At 43.8% G+C, this 20,374-nt stretch overlaps 1 protein-coding gene across 2 annotated transcripts in view; it reads left to right on the forward strand.

Moving 5' to 3' along the window:
* Nucleotides 1-4,949: 4,949 nt before the first annotated feature.
* Nucleotides 4,950-20,374, forward strand: part of TLK1 (tousled like kinase 1) — a 63,467-nt gene continuing 48,042 nt past the window's right edge. The window contains exon 1 of one of the 2 annotated variants that reach the window (XM_081917505.1): nucleotides 4,950-5,289. In XM_081917505.1, coding sequence (XP_081773631.1) covers nucleotides 5,085-5,289 — 205 coding nt within the window. In that variant the 5' untranslated portion in view covers nucleotides 4,950-5,084. Of the gene's footprint in view, nucleotides 5,290-5,446; nucleotides 5,594-20,374 lie in introns of those variants that run through there. The other variant, XM_081917506.1, reaches the window with a different exon arrangement.

A 20,374-nucleotide genomic window follows, 5' to 3' on the forward strand; every position in this document is an offset into this window, starting at 1 on the left:
CCACTTTTTCATATAAAAGTTCAAGGCAGCTCTTTTCTACTGAATTGCTTCATGATGATATTTCCTAGTGAGCTGAATTCTCTCTAGAACCGGGATGGGTGAATCTCGAGATGTTGTTGGACTACAACTCCCATCAGCCCCAGCCAGCATGACCAATGGTCAAGGGATAATGTGTGTTGTAGTCCAACAAGATCTGGAGGGCCAGAGGTACCCCATCCCTAGCACAGAATATACTTTTTCAGCTTGGTAGCCAAGACCCACCTGCCTGGGTGGTGGCTGCAGCATTTTGGAAATATAATGTGCTTAGCCAGAAAGTAACAGAGCTGAATTCTGCAGCTCACCTATAGTCAGCATAGCTCTGGAATTACAGAGCTCAGGCTGATACTTTCTTTAAAATGCAAACAGGTAAAGCCAGGCTTCCTCAACGTAGGCCCTCCAGATGTTTTGAGACTACAATTCCCATCATTCCTGACCACTGGTCCTGCTATCTAGGGATCATGGGAGTTGTAAGCCAAAAACATCTGGAGGGCTAAGGTTGAGGATGTCTGGGTAAAGCATTTTTCAAGCGCATATCTGGCAGATTTGTAAGTTTGGGACAGGACTGGGTCCAAAATAGAAATCCTAGTTCCACCTGTTGCAATAGCTCCAATAAAAAGGCAATTCCTGTAGGTGAATCAGGGACAATTCTTTCCTGCCCAGAATGGAGCGAGAATGGTGAGTGTGAGACATACTTTCTCTGCCTTTGAGATTTGTCTAAACTCAGCTGTTTGGGGATGGGGGGGGGGAGAGAAAGTACATCTTGTATCTCTCTGACCGGCTGCTGTGATGGTTTTGTGAAATTATGGTGGGGTGGGGCTTTTGCCTGCATGTACCTGTCTCGGTAAATCCTGGGATCTGTAGCTTACCCTCCACAGCGCTACAATTTCCAGCAGCTTTAACAAGCTACAGTTTCCAGGATTCTTTAGGTGGGGACATGTGCTTTAAATATATGGTGCCTTAGTGCAGAGGTAACCTTTATAATGGCCAAGAAGACAGGAAAAGAGTCCCTTGCTGCCTTACCCAGTTGAGGCAGTTGTGGTCAGTAGGGCATGGGTGTGGCTAGGCCTCTCCGGGTTCAGACCTGCAGCATGAGGATGGAGGAAGGGAAGGCTGGCTGTGAGTAGGTTAGGCCCTAGGCTGCTAGGTGGAAAAGCAGGTGGGAAGAGTAGGATCGGTAGGTTAAAGAGACTGGTAAGCAGATAATTGCCTTTCCACAACTCTGCATCCCGCAAGTAAATTTCTGCATACTTTTAATGACTACTGTGAAGTTTGTGCATCACTGTAAGCGGTTGCACCACACATATCTGGTTGTGAGGTTCCGCACAGCATGAATGCACATAAGTTGCATTGATTGCCAGAAATGTATTCTATCAGCACAGGTTTGCCTGCTAGATGGCTCCATCACTTACTTGGTGATGTTCGTCCTTAAGTGGCATAGAATCATAGAATTGGAAGAGACCACAAGGGCCATCGAGTCCAACCCCCTGCCAAGCAGGAAACACCATCTGAGCACTCCTGACATATGGTTGTCAAGCCTCTGCTTAAAGACCTCCAAAGAAGGAGACTCCACCACGCTCCTTGGCAGCAAATTCCACTGTCGAACAGCTCTTACTGTCAGGAAGTTCTTCCTAATGTTTAGGTGGAATCTTCTTTCTTGTAGTTTGGATCCATTGCTCCGTGTCCGCTTCTCTGGAGCAGCAGAAAACAACCTTTCTCCCTCCTCTATGTGACATCCTTTTATATATTTGAACATGGCTATCATATCACCCCTTAGCCTCCTCTTCTCCAGGCTAAACATGCCCAGCTCCCTTAGCCGTTCCTCATAAGGCATCGTTTCCAGGCCTTTGACCATTTTGGTTGCCCTCCTCTGGACACGTTCCAGTTTGTCAGTGTCCTTCTTGAACTGTGGTGCCCAGAACTGGACACAGTACTCCAGGTGAGGTCTGACCAGAGCAGAATACAGTGGCACTATTACTTCCCTTGATCTAGATGGCAACTATGACCATTCTCATACAAAGAAACGTGACTGGCTAGTTCAAAAAGAGAATCCTCCATTAGCTTTTAACCCTTCCTAGATCCAGGACCCCAGGAATTAGAAGGGACCCACCCAGGCATCATGCAGGCTAAGTCCCCGTTCCTCCCCCTGCCCCCAATGCACACCAGTATAGCAGAATATTTCTGTGTGTGCATACTGAGGTTCAGTAGCAAGGAATGAAGGTGTCCGATCTGGCTGGAGGTGTGCATATCTGATGGGAATCAGTAGGTAGATTGGGGAGGATCACCAAGCACAGGCATGTTAAGAGTGCAAGTATATAATCAAAATACTTGCCCACAGATTTCTTGCTGTAGAAGACATTTTAACTTCTGTAAAGTAGCTTGCAGTACCTTTTATCATCAGCTGGGGTACCAACTGTTTACCTTCCTGGAGAGTGATAGCAATCTGTACTCTAGATTCTAGAAACATCCTTGCTGGATTATTGCCCTTGAAGACTGCCCAGAAACTGCCGCTGGTTGAAAATGTGACAGCAGCAGGACTGTTCACTGGCATTTAATGCTGCAAACACCCTATGCCAGGAGGTTCACCGGTTATCAGTCTGCATCCAGGCCTGATTATAGTTACTGACTTTGCCTTTTAAATCCTTAAATGGCTTGAGATCAGGGTACCCAAAGGACTATCTTCTCCAATGAGTCTACCTTGTTATGCTATATATAGGGTACCAATTGGAGAAAGGGTACCAACACTGAAAATAACCCAGCAGTGGAACTCCCTCCCAGCACCCTTTGTTATCTAATGAGTGCCTGTCAAAGTTTGTCCTGCACTTGAGTTTTTAATGGCCTTTCATTGCTTTTATGATTCTGGTATTCCCCCTTGAATTAGATCTGTGTTTTCTTTGCTGCTTTTTTTCATTGTCTTAATTTCAGAGGTGTTTATTTGTTTGTAAAGAAGAAAATACCTAGCAGTCTGGAGGCTTTGACAATAGGATATAAATCTTGAAAACAGAACAACAGATCCTTCCATTTTGGTGCAAGTTTAGTAGCAAGTCGAGTTGCTTTACTGGATGAGATTTTGCATCCTGTTTCCTGTGGCAAGCAGGGCATGAAAGCGACAGACTCCCTTTGCCACCCACAACATTTAGTATATGGTGCCTTTGGAACATAGTTCCACCTTTTCTCTTGTGAAAGTGTAGGACCCTCTTCAGGTCATTCCTGCACATGTTTATTCTGAAGCAGGCCCCAGGTTCCGTTCGGCACAGCTTGCTTCCTAGCCTCTGGAAAAAAACCACCCTGACTTAGAGCATCTGTGAAGCGCATCTGGTGGCTGTGGATTCCAAGACTGCTCAGTTGGTAGAGCAAGACACTCTTGACCTCAAGATCTTGGGTTTGAGGCCCACGATGGGCAAAAAGATTCCTGCATGGCAGGGGGTTGGACTAGATGACCCTCGAGGTCCCTTCCAACCAGAGGTGTACCTAGGCTCCTTTGCATTCTTGGCAAGGAGCTGTATCAGCACTCCCTCTGTCCCTTACGCCAAAATACTGACCACCCGGAGCAGTCCGGGAAGTGGTGCCAACTTGAATAAAATATTGGGGAGGTGTGCAGGCAATTGATCACACACAACATTTGAATGACAATGCCCATCAACTGGGAGGGGCAGCCCCCTCAATTTTTTTTGGGGGGGGCTGAATGGACCCCAGTCCCTCGGAGTTGACTCCTATGTGCCTGGGTACCGGTGGGCTTCTAGCCACTCCAAACAGGGCACTGTGGCTGCACCGGGCGTTGCGCCGCATGGGGTGCCCCGACAACGCTGTAGGACAGACCACGAGAGTCTGGGGGTGCCAAATTTTAGGGCGCCGCTGAAATTTTGAGTGCCCAAAGCTGGTCACTGCTCGAAGCCAGAGCAGAGGGGTGTGATTTCTGCGCACCCCCCTGGACCCCTAGGTATGTTCCAGGGGTGTCAACTTGAATATTTTTTGGGGTGTAGGGTGGAAAGTAAGCCCCACCTCACATAACCGAACACATGACACTATCTGAATAGGAATTCCCCTCGAATATTTTATTGGGTGAGGGGAGCGTCGAAGCCCCCTTGGCTCCTATGATAAGTTGACGACGACTCTGGACACTTATAATGGGGTGATGGAACCGGCGTGAGGGGTCCAGGCGTAAGATGGTTCCGCCGAGGGCGCCCATGGCCGTGTGTGCGCTGCTGTATTATGTGCGGCATGAGGGGCCGAGAGGTGTAAACCGCCACCAGGGAGGAGGAGGAGGGCCTTGTTGCCCTCTCTCTCTCTCTCTGCCGAGTGTGTGTTTGGGAGAGCGGGGGAAGGCCAAAGAGGGCGCGTCGCTGGCGGCGCTACGGCCTGCTGCTGTGAGGAAGGAGAGGCGGCGGGAGGAGGAGGAGGAGCAGGTGCCCATGCCGGCTTGCGAAAGTGCCTCCTTCCCTCTCGCAGGCGGGCTGCGGGTGCCGACGCTGCCGCGGGGCGGCGACAAGACACCCCCCCCCCCCGCCATTTGCCCGCCAACGGCGGCAGCGGCGTTTGTGTGTGCTTGACCCCTCCCGGCAGGGGAGCAGCTTAGGCTGGCGGAGAGGCTTCCCCTTCCTCGCCCCCGCCTCACAGTGGCTCCTGCCGCCGCCGCCGCCGCCGCCGCTCTGAGGCGACGCAGTGCAGAGGTGCGGGCAGGTTGCTCCGGCCCGAGCCGCGGCTTCTCCTCCTCCTCCTCCCGCTTGGAGGGCGCGGGAGCCCCTTTCCTCCTCCCCGCGACGCCCCACGGAGACTCCCCCCACCTCCGCCGCGTCCCCGCGCGTGGGGCCGCCGCTGCCCTTCCCTTCCCGCGGCGCCCCACCCCCGGCCATGACCGTGGCGGCGGCGGCGGCGGAGGAGACGACGGCGTCGCAGCAGCAGCAGCAGCAGCAGCGGCGGCGGCTCCTGGTCTTCTCCGCGTCGCCCCCCTCTCCGCCTTCTCCTTCTCCTCCGCCGCGCCGCCTCTTCCTCTCCCCCAAGTGCTGCTGCCCCCGGCGGCTGCCGCCGGGCTCCAGGAAAGTAGCTTGATGAGTGTCCAAAGTAGCAGTGGAAGTTTGGAGGGGCCGCCATCTTGGTCCCGGCTCTCCTCCACGTCCCCACCGAGCCTGCAGGGCTGCTCCGCGGCGGCGGCGGCAGCGGCGGCAGCAGCGGCGGCGACGGCAGCAGCGGCCGTGGCGGCCTCAGCGGCGGCGGCGGCCTCCCTGCTCCGCAGCGGCGCGCCGCTCAAGGAAGGTAAACAGCCAGAGACCGGGCAGGGGGAAGGTGCTTCTCGGGGCCTCTCCTCGGCCGCCGGGGGGTGGAGAGGGGAGGAAGGAGGAAGATGACGGGCTCGGCGGCGGCGGCGGCGGTGGGGGAAACGGGCCCTTGGGGAGGGAGGGGCACGGCCGTGTCAGTAGCGGCGGCGGTGGCAGCAGCAGCAGCCGCCGCCTGAGGCCAGTCCCAGGCTTTGCGGGGCCGAGTGCGCGGCGAGGGCAAAGGGAGAAGAGACGAGGCGAGACATGTCTTCCTTCTCTTCTGCATCCGACGGAGGAAGAAGGTCTGGGCGCCCCTTATCTCTTTCTCTCGACACCCCCCTCCCCAAATTACTCCCGAAGTCGTGGGGGGGGCCCGAAACCTTTCCTCCCCCAGCCTTCTCGCACAAACTCAAGCCTCCCAACCCTTAATCTGTTTTATTTATTCGAGGCACCCCCCTCTTACCCCCAAAAATGTCGCCTTGAATTCCTCCCACCCCCGCCGCCGTTTACAGTAGCTGCTGCTGGGAGGGGAGGGAGGTGGATGTTCATAATGTTTTCCTAGTTCCACGGCGAATCGATCTCTTTTAACATCGATCTCTTTTCTCCTCTTTGTTTTTAAATGGCTTTTTTTTTTAAATTTTAGAGATGAAAATATTTCGTAGATGGGAGATGGTTAATTCTTTCCTTCCTATTGTAAAGTGGGGTTTTATGACTGGGAAGGAAGAGAAGCGGGTGCTCCTTTTATATATCTATCTGTAGATCTATATATAAAAATATACATATGTAATTTCCTGGCTTTTCCTGGTTGGTTATGATGATGAACGTGGCTGTTTTGCTTAAAATGAAGAAGAAGGAGGAAAAAAGGGTCGAGTTGCTTTTGGCATCATGGAGGTAGGATGGTGGAAAAGAGACAAAGATCGAGGCACTTATTTGATACAAGAAAGACACTTTCTTCAGCCATTGGCTTCCGACAAAAGTGACGGAGACACGTTAAAAGCCAGTACAGAATGACTGCAACTTTCTCCTTTTCCTCCATCGCATCTTGGATGGTTCCCCCCCTTCCCTCCCCCTTTCTCCCACCCCTCTTGTATTAGAACGACAGTGAGAGAGAGCAGGGTGTTGTGGGTGTTTTGCAGAGAATATCTGTATGAAGGTTATGTGCAAACAAGTCTTTTTTATTGTTTGTCCTTTCCTACCCCCCCTTGTTCCTTGCATTAAACTATGTAGCCACAAGATGTAGCAATTATACAGTTTATGAAATGATTAAAGCTCTCTTATTTTACTCGAAATTATGGTTAGCGAGGGAGAGAGGGGAACTTTCATACAACATATGGTATTCTGGAAGAATGAATATTGCATATTCATGATTTTTGAAATGCGATTGCTCTTTGACTATAGTGCTTATCTCAGGGTATTGAATGGCTCTTGCCTTTTGTTTTCATTGTGGGGGGGGGGGAGGCTTGGGTTCCCCTCCCCCTTTCCTTAAGCACTTGCTAGGCAGCATTAACTTTCCATATGAAAAATGTTAAGATTTTTGAGAAATTAGATGCTGCCAATCTAGAAGACACTTCACATGTCAGGAATATTATTATCAGCAAACATTCTTAAGGATTTCATTTTAAAATGCTTAAGAGCCGTGGAAATATATAGTGGAAATGTTTGCTCTCTTTCTCCATTCCAGTACTCAGACTTGCATCACTCGTTGTCACTTTTGCACACGTTCCTAGATAGGAAGCTGACAATAGGAAGCTCAGATTGGCATGAAAACTAATACCTGAAATGGTTGGATATACAGCCTATGTGGTAGGCATTTTGGTGCTGGCCGTTACTTTGGGAAACTTAAGCTCAAGGGAGAAGAGACAAAGTTTTATATGTGAACCAAGTTTATTAAGCTACTTGCTTTCAGATATCGTTTAACACCAGTAGTGTGTACTACCTATTTTTTTAAAAATACTAGGTCAGTATTTTTAGACTATGTTGTAAAAATCTGATTGGAAGTTTTTGTTAAAGCTGCTTCAAATACATGAGTAGAAAAAATACTCATTTTTCTGGCTGCATGTGCCTACTTCTCACTGTTAGTGGTTATATAGCAGCTAAAGTCCAGTATACACTCTTAGGTTGGGTAGAACAGATTGTCATTTATTTACTGTGCTGAGGTGTCAGTCTGTGGTTTGTTAATTCAGCTTACAAGGCCACCAAGGAATGCAATTGGTTTAATACCGTTTTAGAAAGCAAATTGGTATTTGATTTTTTAACTCAATGGGAAGCAAGATGGTATTCAGTAAAACTGAGAATTTGTATGTCACATGAAAAGTTTAATCCAGCTTCCCACAACCTTCAGCACTTGTTATAAAACTGTATGTTCTCTTGTTGTATTTGTTTTGGCTGTCTGATTTTATGTTGTAATCTCTAAAACAGAGCACTTCCAAAGAGAGAACTTTTTGCTTTACTGTATGAGAGCATGTGTAAATGTAGTACTTTCTGTCTGTATAGTAGGGATGTAGGATCTCAAATTTTCTGCTTTCACTTTTAAAGCACCTGAAAAAATGTACAGTTATGGCAAAACATGGACAAAGGCTCAGAATCTTAATATATGTGCAGATTTCTGATTTGCTAAGCCAGTGTTTCATTTGAAGTGTTTGTCATCTTAATCTAGACAGTTGTCATTCATTGAAGGGCACTAGTTCAGCCTAGTTTGGAAGATGCAACCCCCTGAGAAAGATTTTCATGTGTTTCTCAACAGAGGACTATCTTCTTGAAAATGAAATACTTAATAAGGTACAGAGTTAAAGATTTCCTAGTAATTGAAACTGAATTTGAAGCCTTCACATTATCAAAAGGACTGTCATTGTCTGAATTACGTGACTCCATTGTTGAATAATCTCTGAGTATGTACAACCACTGCTCAAGATGGAGTTGATTGTTGTGTAATCATGATAAAGGCAGAATAACAAAGTTCATCGTTTAGAATCTACTCTGAGTTGTCTGAAATAGATAAACTTTGTGCATCTTGTTTAACGCGCGTTTTGATTAATACAGATTTTAGCAGTATAGTTGGTGCCCACCTTGTATAAAAATCCTATGCATGTTTAATCGGAATTAAGTCCCAATAGTTTCAGTGGGACTTCATGTTGCAGTCGTAATACAAACTTACCTGAGAGTGTCCAGTAGCTGCAAAACACTGTAAGAACTGCTATGTGTCTTACACTGGAAGTGACATCACAAGATAAGAACAGTAAGTCCCCTAGTAAGCAATAGAACAGGATAGCATATTTTATGTGACATAAATTTTGTTTACATGTAAACAAATATGAAAAATAATTCTAGCTTGCTGAAGTTCATTTTTTAATGTATGTCTTTTGGTGCTGAGTAAGACTTCTAGCTCTATGCTTGGTGTAAGCAGATAGTGGCTAGAAATGTGTTTTACTGTTCCGAGACTTCCAAAAAATTCTTAGTACCTTGTGATGCAACTGCATGTTACTTGCTTAATTTTCAGGTAAACCTTGGCTATTTATTTCCATGTTACCCATGGAAGATGCTTATGTTCATTTACAGTGGTGTTTATATTTTTGTTTGGATCGCTGCAGTAAGCTGTAGTCTTTTAAGGCTACAATCCTAAGCACACATACTATGGAGCAAGACCCACTGAATACACAGGATTCAACTTCTGAGTAAACATGCCTAGGTTTGCACTGTAAGCGTGATATGTTATCCACTGGTACTTTGTTGTTGTTGCTCAGTCTTATGATTTAGTTGCTGTTGAAGACAGTGCTAATATTTCTTTATTGTATGTGGTATATCCTCTGTCTTGGTGACAAATATATTCCCACTTTCTTGAGAAATGATACCAGTTCTCAAACCTGATCATAATTGGTATCTGAGTATCAAGGTTCTCTTTAATCCCTGCAAGCAAGACTTGGGCTGGGGTGAGAGAATGCAATAGTACCTGACTTGAAGATACCATTGCTCTAGCGCAGAGATTCTCAAAACTGTGTCCATCAGATCCATTCAGGTATTCCATGGGAAGGTTGTAGAACAGTAAAAAATATCCACATTTGATCTCTCCCCCCACCCCACCCCCTGGACTTGAGATCAAGGCCATTCTGACTTGGGCCCAATTTTCAAAGGGGCAAAAATGTCCCCAGTCTAGGTCAAATGTTCTTGTAATGCAACTGGTTTTGACAATGATGCTGGTATAGAAGGAAAAAAGTTTTCCCTTCATATTCATTGTGGTAGACCATGGTTGTTAAAATATGTGTGTGCTTTGATTAGTAGAATATTAATGGTATCCTGAGACCATTTCGAGTGATCTGTGGAGGAAAAAAGTTTGAGAACTGCTGTTCCAGAGGTATTGGCCCCCTCCCTTTCTATCTGCAAGCTGTTAAACTGCTAAGACTTAGTGGTGGTAGAAGCATGTCCCCTCTCAGAATTTAATTGGCGCTTCATGTTTGGGCCATGAACTTAATTCATTGCATGGGCCGCTATTGCTCGTGTCAAAACAATAACTTACAAAAAGGTTATCTTTGGGATAAGGTGGGCTTGTGAATAAAACTCACATTGACAGAGAGGCTTAGTTTTCTAACAAGTAGATAATATGTGTTTAATAACTACTTTAGGCTCTTCTTGCATAACTGTTCCAAAATACTTTCTTACGCCAATGATGGAAATGAAATGGGTTCTAGAGTATGTGCGTAAAAATACCCTATTAAAACCGAGGTGACCATTACCTTGAGGTAACTTGAATGGGGAAATAAACAAATCCTCTAGAAGTATTTTTAGATTTGTGTAGGAAGTACCCAAATTGTCCTTTTTTTAATTTTAAAAAAAAGAATGAGGTGAGTTTTCCCTCTAACAATGATGCTCAAGTTTCCAGAGGAAGGTCAAGCAATTTATTTTTGATTAGGTTCTAAGCAGCTGCTTTCTGCACTTAAATTAACTGCAAGAACTTGACTTTCACATTTTAATTGAAGTCTGGAAGAATTATCTGATTCATACAAATCCAAAGCTCTTCTGTGTGATAGCCTCTCTTTATCTTATTTTGAAAACTCTTGAGGCCTCAGCTGTTCCTGGAAAAGCTATACACCTTGAAAGCTATATTACTGTTTCTTTACTGAAATTCCAAATGTTAAAGTTGTCTGACTTACGGTAATCAAGAAGTCTGACCTTTCCAGTTCACCAAAGCAAAGTGAATTGTAGCTGGCCATGTTTACTTAACAAAACTTAGTTTGATGTAGGTCATATGTTAGTTTGCCTCCCTAGGTTTCAGCAATGCCAAACTCAGAAATGGCCTCTCCATTACAGATGCTAATTGTTGTTGGCATCTATAGTTCTCAGGAGGCAATGGAAGTGAAGTCAAAGCGTTGGAAACGGGATGAAGTCAAATTGTTGGCAAGTTGCAGTGTCTGCTTTGGCTGTAGAGACTGATATGGGAGAGCCATGTTTTGTTGCAGCTGGGGCAGATGAAAGCGTCCAGTTGTGCTGCTGCAGATGCACCATGGTGTTTCTTCTCTCTGCACTCTTCCTAGTGGTCATTCCTCATCTGGCCAATACAATGGATATACGACCTGTCAGTCTCCAGGCACTGTGGTTGTCTGCAAGAGATGTTGCCAGCCTTCATGTCACCTTACAGATACTAACTCACATTGCAAAACCCTTTGGTAATTCAGTTAGGAATTATTGTCCAGCACACTAAAACTAATGTTAAAGAAAGTATTAGTCATCTATAGTTGTTAATGCAGGCTATACCACCTGAGCATCATTGCTGTGTTGGTGTTTCTGATAATATGCTACTCAAATAGAAGCCTATTATATGCATTGTACTTAGTAAATATAATAAATAATAATAATAAATAATAATAATTGCTTATACTCCACACACCTGGCCAGGCCTGCCCAGCCACTCTGGGCGGCTTCCAACAGGATTATTAAAAACACAGCAAAACATTAATAACTTCCCTAAACAGGGCTGCCTTCAGATGTCTTCTAAAAGTCAGATAGTTGTTTGGAATATTTTCTATCTCAAGCCAATTCAAATGTGTATTGATGTGGTAAAATGTTACAAAACAAAGCCATGCTGTGTCAAGAGGACACTTATTTGCCTCCCCTGGATAGTGTTCGCTTGAACAGCAGCATGGGCATATCTATCTATTTTATCGCATCCAATTGGGAGGGGTAGTCAATGCCACTAAAAATGGAATGAGGATTCAAATTGACTTTAACAGATTAGAGGTCTGGGCCCAAACTACCAAAATGAATTTCAATAGGGACAAATGTAAGATTCTGCACTTAGGCAGGAAGAACCAGCTGCACAAATATAAGAAGGGGGCACCTGGCTTGCCGGTAGTGTATGTAAAAAGGAGCTAGGGGTCTTAGTAGGCCACAGGCTTAACTTGAATCAACAGTGTGATGCAGCAGCAAAAAAAGCTAATGCTATTCTAGGCTGCCTCAGCAGAAGTATAGGTGTTCTGATCAAGGAGATAAGAGCTATTTGACAGTGGAACAGACTTCCTCAGAAGGTGATGGACTTGCCTTGCTTGGAGGTTTTTTAGGTAGAGGTTGGATAGCCATGTCATGGATGCTTTAGTTGAGATTCCTGCATAGCAAGGGGTTGGGCTACAATTCCCTTCCAGCTTTACAATTCTATGATTCTGTTACGTCCTTTGAAGGAAAGGTGTGATTAATAATAAAAATGAATATAACTATGCCCGTGTCTCATTGAAACACTACCTATTTACTAAATGGTTCTCTATAGTGGTGCCCAACCACTGTAACTAAAATTTGAGGCCTTGCCCAGTGATTCATTGCTTCCTTTATTCCCACTCCCTTTCGCAGGTGAGGTGGGGACTCTGTCTCTCAGTCAATCTCTGTCTGGCTCTTTTAATGAATCTGTAATTGACTTGTTGAAGATTTTGCAGGCTGATAAGAGATTTATGTAGGTTATGGTAGCTGCATCTGCACATCACAATAAAGCATGGTGCCAGGCCTATCATGGTTTTATTATGAATGGGCGGCCTGCAGATTCTTGCTGCCTGATTGTTCTAGTTTCATTCCTTCCCTGGTGCAAGTGGGAGAAACAGGACAGAATTCACCGAACGAACCCTGTCGGGAGGGCTTCTGCTTGTGCTTTCCACCTTCTCCCCCTGCATGGACCCCCATGTAGCCCCTGAAACTGGCACTAGAGGGATCAGGAGAACCTCAAAAACAGCACATGGGGGGGGGAGAGGAGAGATTGTTCTATTTGGCAAGCTGATAAGTGTTGGATTCCACCCAAAGTCTGGAAGCAACAATTAAACTCTGCTTCCTGTTAATATCCAGACATCATGGTTGGTTGCTTCCTAACAAGCCCATGGTTGATAACCAGCCTTGAAACCATGGTCTGTAGATTTGGGAATTATGACTTGTTAGGAAGCAGCAAACCATGTCAATGCAGAAACCATAGTTTATTGCAGTAAGAAAGCAGAGCTATTGTCATAGGAAAAATAAAAGTGTGTTAAATATTGATTATTGTATATATAGAGTGTAGAATCATAGAATCGTAGAGCTGGATGGTCATCTAGTCCAACCCTCTGCAATGCAGGAATCTCAGCTAAAGCCATCCAACCTCTGCTTAAAAACCTCCAGGGAAGGAGAGTCCACCACCTCTCGTGGGAGTCTGTTCCACTGCTGAACAGCTCTTACTGTCAGAAAGTTTTTTCGAAAGTTTAGCCGGAATCTCCTTTCTTGTAACCTGAACCGTCTAACATACAATTATTGGTTACAGAAACTAAGTAGCATTATATATGCCGCTTGATAAGTTTGAAGCCTGAGAGCTGTTTTTATTGCTAGCGTATTGAAGTGATTGGGAAGAAATGCACTGTAATTCTCTGTGTGAATTAAATTTCAATTTCAAGTGTGCTTGAATAATTTTCTGCTGTTTTCTAGTACTGTGACTTATAAGAATTACATAGTTCAACAGCTACATACCAAATACAATGTTTATTGTCCATTGATGTCTGTTGCGATTAGTTATACTGCTGGTGTGTGCCTTTAACTGTTTAGTTGTAATAATCTTTGCTGGACTGCCACATGTGTGATCCAAAGTAGTTTGAAATGTGAAAAAATTAGAACCAATAAAATGTTCCTGATACTACTTTGGCTAGTGTCTTTGTACCATTTGCATGCATAATACAGCATACTGATGACTTCTTTTTCCCCTCTGTGACAAATGTCCACCCAGCCATTCATTTAAAACTTACTGTATGCTAGACATTGACATAGTCAGTGTAAACTACCGGTAATTCACACTAAGTCACAGAATTATTGAAAGATGTCTGAAGGAACCAGTTTCAAAAAGTTCCCTAAATATGTATTTAAGAGTGACTAATTTCTTCATGTACTGTGATTCATCTAATTTTTTGTTTAAAATCACAATTACATGTTTGTTCCTAGTGTTAAGTTGTATAAAGGTTACTGTAACTTGAATGCATCTTCTGTTTTTCTTACTTAGTAACATATTAAGATTTGTCATAATATAGAACAATAGCAGAAATGAAAAGCGGTTATAAATAAAATGACTAAAAAAATACATTTTGAAATTAATATATTGGCTTACATCCTAATTATTTGATCCATTTACAGATAGGTAGCCGTGTTGGTCTGCCATAGTCAAAACAAAAAAAATTCCTTCCAGTAGCACCTTAAAGACCAACTAAGTTAGTTCTTGGTATGAGCTTTCGTGTGCATGCACACTTCTTCAGATACCTGAAGAAGAAGTGTGCATGCACACGAAAGCTCATACCAAGAACTAACTTAGTTGGTCTTTAAGGTGCTACTGGAAGGAATTTTTTTTGTTTTGACTATTTGATCCATGAGTAGGAAAATAATGCTTTTAAAGAAATTTTCAACAAAACATTGGCACCATTGGACCTTTGGGGGTTAAACATGATGACCAGGAATAAAATGCATGTTCATATCATATCAACATCTCAGTTAACATTTCAGTCCATTACTTTGGAAAATGTTGGAACTGAAGATTCTGCTATCTCCTTGTAACACAGTTTCTTTGGGATGCATTCTGTTTGGTTATCTCAACACTCTAAATATAGTTAAATGAATACTACCCTTTTCAGCAGTTAAGCTCTTTTGCAATGTATAGATTAGTTTGTATCACTTGCAGTTTAGATTAATATAGATCAAGTGATACATAACTGACCAAACTAAAATTTCTCACTTTTATTTGGTATTGGGTGCTGCTTTATTGAAGCTTCATTTTTTCTTTTCAACAACATGTGACCACTGCTTCTTGGAAATTTCATTTTCTAGCTGAAGAAACCATTTTGCAAAGTTTTGGAGAAATGGTTCCAACCCATTATAGAATTTGATGAAGGCAGTTATTACACATTTTGGTTAACACAGAGTTGAGTCCAATAGCTAGACACTTCTGCTGACGGAAGGAGATGGTGGGTGGCGAGAGAGGGAGAGGTGGCTTTTGCTGATGTCTCTTGCAGCTCCTAAAAATCTGCTCCAGACTCGCAGGCATGTCCAGAGTTTGTTTCGGGAGCCTAATGTGGCCCACCGGTCGATTCAGTCTGGCCCCCATATGTTCTGGGGTAAAATCCTTAAAAAAGCTCAACAACTTTGGTTGGCCCTCACTCATGTTTACGTTATCAAATCTGGCCCTCTTTGAAAAAAAGTTTGGGCACCTTGCGAGGGTTGGCACACCCTCCAGAACAAGGTGTGAGGTGGCACAAGGGGCTGCAGGGGGAAGGGAGAACTGGTAAAAGCAACTCCCCCCCCTTTCCTCTACCAGGAACGTTTGCTGGATCTGATTGACTTCCACAAATGGAAGGAGCTTTTCTCTTCACAGAACACCAGGTCTGGATCCAACCCATTGAATAGAGATTCTGGTAGTTCTGGGCTGGTTAGTGACTTTAGCTGTTGGTATTACATTTGTTTACATTTGATTCACATCTTTCAGGTTTGTTAAAATCAAGGAAATGCCTAACCTTTTAATGTGGATGGGTGGGCAGGTGCGGGGAGGTAGCTAATCATACAGTTGTGACCATGATTGCTGTTGGGATGTGAGTTTGTCATCTGTGGTCAGTTAACCACAGCATGACTACTACTCCCACACTGACCAGTTCATTTACAAGGATATGAAATTCTGTTTGACATCTTTTTAAATGGTTCATGGGAATTAAATCCTTGCATCCTCCTGAATGGCACTGGAATGGAAAAGTTGATTATATTGAATAGTGCCTACCGGTTTTGTAAACTTTAGAAAATGATGCACATGATGATGCCAGGTATAAAGTGTAGTGTGATATACTGATCAATTTTGGGTTTAGTTTCAATTTTAAATGCTAGAATGGAGTTGTTATAATCAAGGTTGTTGTTGTTTAGTCGTTTAGTCGTATCCAACTCTTCGTGACCCCATGGACCAGAGCACGCCAGGCACTCCTGTCTTCCACTGCCTACCGCAGTTTGGTCAGACTCATGTTTGTAGCTTCGAGAACACTGTCCAACCATCTTGTCCTCCGTCGTCCCCTTCTTCTTGTGCCCTCCATCTTTCCCAACGTCAGGGTCTTTCCCGGGAGTCTTCTCTTCTCATGAGGTGGCTAAAGTATTGGAGCCTTAACAATCTGTCCTTCCAGTAAGCACTCAGGGTTGATTTCCTTCAGAATGGATAGGTTTCATCTTCTTGCAGTCTCCTCCAGCACCATAATTCAAAAGCATTAATTCTTCGGCGATCAGCCTTCTTGATGGTCCAGCTCTCACTTCCATACATCACTACTGGGAAAACCATGGCTTTAACTATACGGACCTTTGTTGGCAAGGTGATGTCTCTGCTTTTTAGGATGCTGTCTAGGTTTGTCATCACCTTTCTCCCAAGGAGCAGGCGTCTTTTAATTTTGTGACTGCTGTCACCATCTGCAGTTATAATCAAGGTACTTCTTGATTATTGAAAATAATTTGTATACTTTGTTGTTCAAATTGGTATTGGTTAGAAATAAGAGAAAAGGCTTTTAGCAAGTAGAAAGAACTCGCATCCAGAATTCTTTCTTAAGTAATCTGTTACTCTTCCACTTCTGACAAATTGAGTTCTACATAACTCAAAGGCTTGCATATTCTTATACAATAGAAACCATCAGTTTTCATATATATATATATATATATATATATATATATATATATATATATATATATATATAATGAAATTAATGTGGCAGCAATTGTTCCTATTCCCTGGAGAGAGAACCCAGAACAAAATTCCTGAATTAGAATGCGTTTTTTTAATGTTACACTGTGAAATTTCGTCTCCCTAGGAAAGTGTAGCTTCTACAGAAAATTGTTGTCCCTAATTATTGTTCTATTACTGAATTATGGATATTCAGTATCGGTATAATCAGGAGTGTTTGGATTCTGGTTTTGAGTTGTGTTCTACATAGCACTCTAACAGACCTAATGCTGTATCTTGTAATGGACTGGTTTTGGTATCATTTTGTGTAAAATATATTTTTATTTCTCTTTACTTGGTTTTCAGTCACTTGATGGAAGTACTCTTTGACCCTTGGAAGCTTATGCCAAATTAAGTTTAATTTAATAATACTATTTAGTTAAACATTACTATTAGCTATTTAGTTTTGATTCTGCAATTTAAATTTGTGTGTGTTTCTGTGCTCCCCAGATTATTTAGTAAGCCTGGTTCTAACTACTCAAATATTTGGTGCATCTTGAAAGAGTCAAAGGATATGGCTGTCATAAAAGAACATTGTGATGTCAGCACATTAAAGTCTATTGCCCAATGTATATTTCAGTGAAGGGAATTCATCATCATTGTGATAGTTGTCTACAGGTATGCTGTTTTATTGTGCTGTTAAGTTTTTCTAAAATGCAAATTCTATTAGACTAATACGCATGCTAAATGCCATCAAAGTGAGGTTAGTGTACAGCATTTTTGAAGTTTTATATGTTCATTTCTCAAGCTTGAAAAAGTCTAGTTGTATCGTATACTTCTGGGCCATATTGAAGTTAAACACGTTGACTGGTATTTTAAATGCTGTTTATGTAGTACCAGATGTGGACATGCTTTATAAAGCAACACATTTAAAATAGGCCCTTGTCTTGAAGCTTACAATATGAGTGAAGCAACAGGAAGATGGGGATAAGGGTAACAGAATAGGAATAAGAATTCTTACTTTAAAACATTAGTTAGATTCTACCTGAAATACCAGAACATTGTTACTCAATTCAGATGTAATATCAAACTGTGTTTTGTCCAGGAGTGCCGGCATGTGGGATCCCTCTTCCACTCTTGCAAGCTGGTTGCACCATAAATTGTTTTCCCTTCTTCCCTAGCTGTTGTTTGCATTGTGTATGCAAACTGGATTTGGGAGGCTAGCAGTATGTAAAGTTTGCCAGTTTGGACATCATAGAAAAACGATGCTTAGTGAAAACTGAAGCAAGGGAAGGAATAATTGTATCTCTGGGGGTACTCTGGACCATGGTTGTACAATGTGTCTCATGTAATCAGGTGTTTGCAGCAAGTCTGCAGCAAGTCAGGGCCAGTTTGTGAAATCTGTTGGTTCTCCTCTTGTGTATGCATGCAGGTGTCTCATATAATCTGTACTGATTATATGGGAATCTCTGTTCTTGATTATTCTTGACATTATTACAGAAGTTTTAAATAAGGAGTTGAAAATCCGAAAAGTACCAGTGTGGCTCTCAAATTTGTGCTTTAAAAAATAAGGTTTTAAAAGTAATTTGGGGTGGATAGGTCACTAGAACATTATGAAAAGCTTATGATGTGCAATTTTTTGTATGATTCCTTAAAAAAGCATATCATTTTTTTGAGGTGAATCAAAATGTGGGTATTATATGGAATTAGTATGTTGGAAATGTAGACTTTGCATTGCTGGCTATATTAGCTGCCTTGGAATGTATTGAGGCTTTCTGTAAACTGAGCTTGGCTTAATAATCCAAAAGTTATACTGTAGTTGGTGGCATCAATCAACAATCCTTCATAAGTAAAGGGGGTTTTGCATATAAAATTTGTCAATCATCTAAAAAGATAAGTGCAAAAGAATAATACAGAATTTATAAATGTGACCACAGGTGGCATGCAAGAAGGTGTGCAACTGTGTTGAGCTGTAACCTGATTGTTGTCTCATTTTAAACTTTTCTAGGAGGCAGAGCTGTTCAGGAGTTTTGTAAGCTCCATTGAATGCCATTTTGACAGAAAGGCAGGGGATAAAATAAAGTACAAATGATAAAATATCAGAGTTTCTATGCATAGTAGAAGGTGTCTGAACTCGGCTCTTGCTCTACCTCTTGTTACATATTTGCAGAACAAATGTCTCAAACCAGGAACACATTAAAGAACACAATTTGCTTTAAAATAAAAAATACAAAATTTGTTTGGCTTCAGATATCTCTTTTGGAGAATGATAAATTATTATTAGTGTCTTACCACCCAGTTTCGAATCTTTCGTACCTGGGTAAGGTACCGTAATTGAGAAAGCGGTTGCTAAACAGCTTGGTAGGTTTCTGGAAGAAACATCGGCTCTGGATCCATTCCAGTCTGGCTTTCACCCTGGTTACGGGACCGAGACAGCTCTGGTCACCCTAACAGATGCTCTCTGTAGACAACTGCACCTAGGCGGGTTGGGACTGCTGATTCTTTTAGACTTGTCAGCAGCCTTCGACATGGTTGATCACAATCTTTTGGACCACCGCCTTGCCGACGTGGGGATTCAGGGCACAGTCCAACAATGGCTGCGTTCCTTTATCTCAAGTCGGGGACAGAGGGTGGCGCTAGGGAAGGAGATGTCGTCACGGCATCGCTTGGTGTGTGGAGTGCCGCAGGGTGCAATCCTTTCCCCGATGCTTTTTAACATCTTTATGCGCCCCCTTGCCCAGATTGTCCGGAGTTTCGGGCTGGGTTGTCATCAATATGCTGATGACACCCAGCTCTATCTGTTGATGGACGGCCATCCTGAATCGGCCCCGGACACACTGAGCAGATGTCTGGAAGCTGTGGCTGAATGGCTGCGTGGGAGCCGGTTGAAGTTAAACCCTTCAAAGACAGAGGTCCTCTGGCTGGGTTGGGACGTCATGGTGTTGTGGGGTCAACTCCCGTCTCTTGTGGGGGCTCAACTTGTGCCAGTGCCTTCTGTCAAGAGTTTGGGTGTAACCGTTGAAGCCTCCTTCTCCATGGAGGCGCAGGTTGCAGCTACTGCAAAGGCGGCATTTTTCCATCACCGCCATATCAAACAGTTGGTCCCTTACCTTTCCCGCCCTGATCTGTCCACAGTGATCCATGCGACAGTCACCTCCAGGCTTGATTACTGTAACTCGCTCTACGCGGGGCTGCCCTTGAAGTTGTCCCAGAAACACCAGCAGGTGCAGAATGCCACAGAGAGGCTCCTTAAGGGGGTCCTTGCTGCGGGACCACATTCACCTAGTGCTTTTCCAGCTGCACTGGCTCCTGCTGGAGTACAGGGTTAGGTTTAAGGTGCTGGTTTTGACCTTTGCGGTCTAGGACCCTCGTACCTACGGGACCGCCTCTCCTGGTATGCCCCATGGAGGACCTTAAGGTCCATAAATAGCAACACTCTAGAGGTCCCGGGCCCTAAGGAAGTCAGATTAGCCTCAGCCAGGGCCAGGGCCTTTTCAGCACTGGCTCCGGCCTGGTGGAATGCTCTGTCTCATGAGACCAGGGCCCTGCAGGATCTGATTTCTTTCTACAGGGCCTGTAAGACAGAGTTGTTCCGCCTGGCCTTTGGCTTGGAATCAGCCTGATCCCCTCACCCTCTTTCCTTTTCTTTCTGTGATGGAACCCGTGTTTGGGGACCACCCTGGCTTTTCTGGCCCACGTAGGACCAGTCTGGATAGTTGGCCTTGGTGAAGATTTGACGTTTTCTCCCTCCAAACAGTTTTTGATCTGGGCTTCCACTGAAATGAGGCTGTATTTTAAGTTGTATTTTAATCTTGTTTTTAAGTTGCATTTTAATCAATTGTTTTTATACCTGATGTTAGCCGCCCTGAGCTCGGTCTTGGCCGGGGAGGGTGGGGTATAAATAAAATAAATACAATTCAGATATTAT

This window comes from Podarcis melisellensis (genome assembly GCF_964234715.1).
Source record: "Podarcis melisellensis genome assembly, chromosome: 1".
NCBI classification, from domain to species: domain Eukaryota; kingdom Metazoa; phylum Chordata; class Lepidosauria; order Squamata; family Lacertidae; genus Podarcis; species Podarcis melisellensis.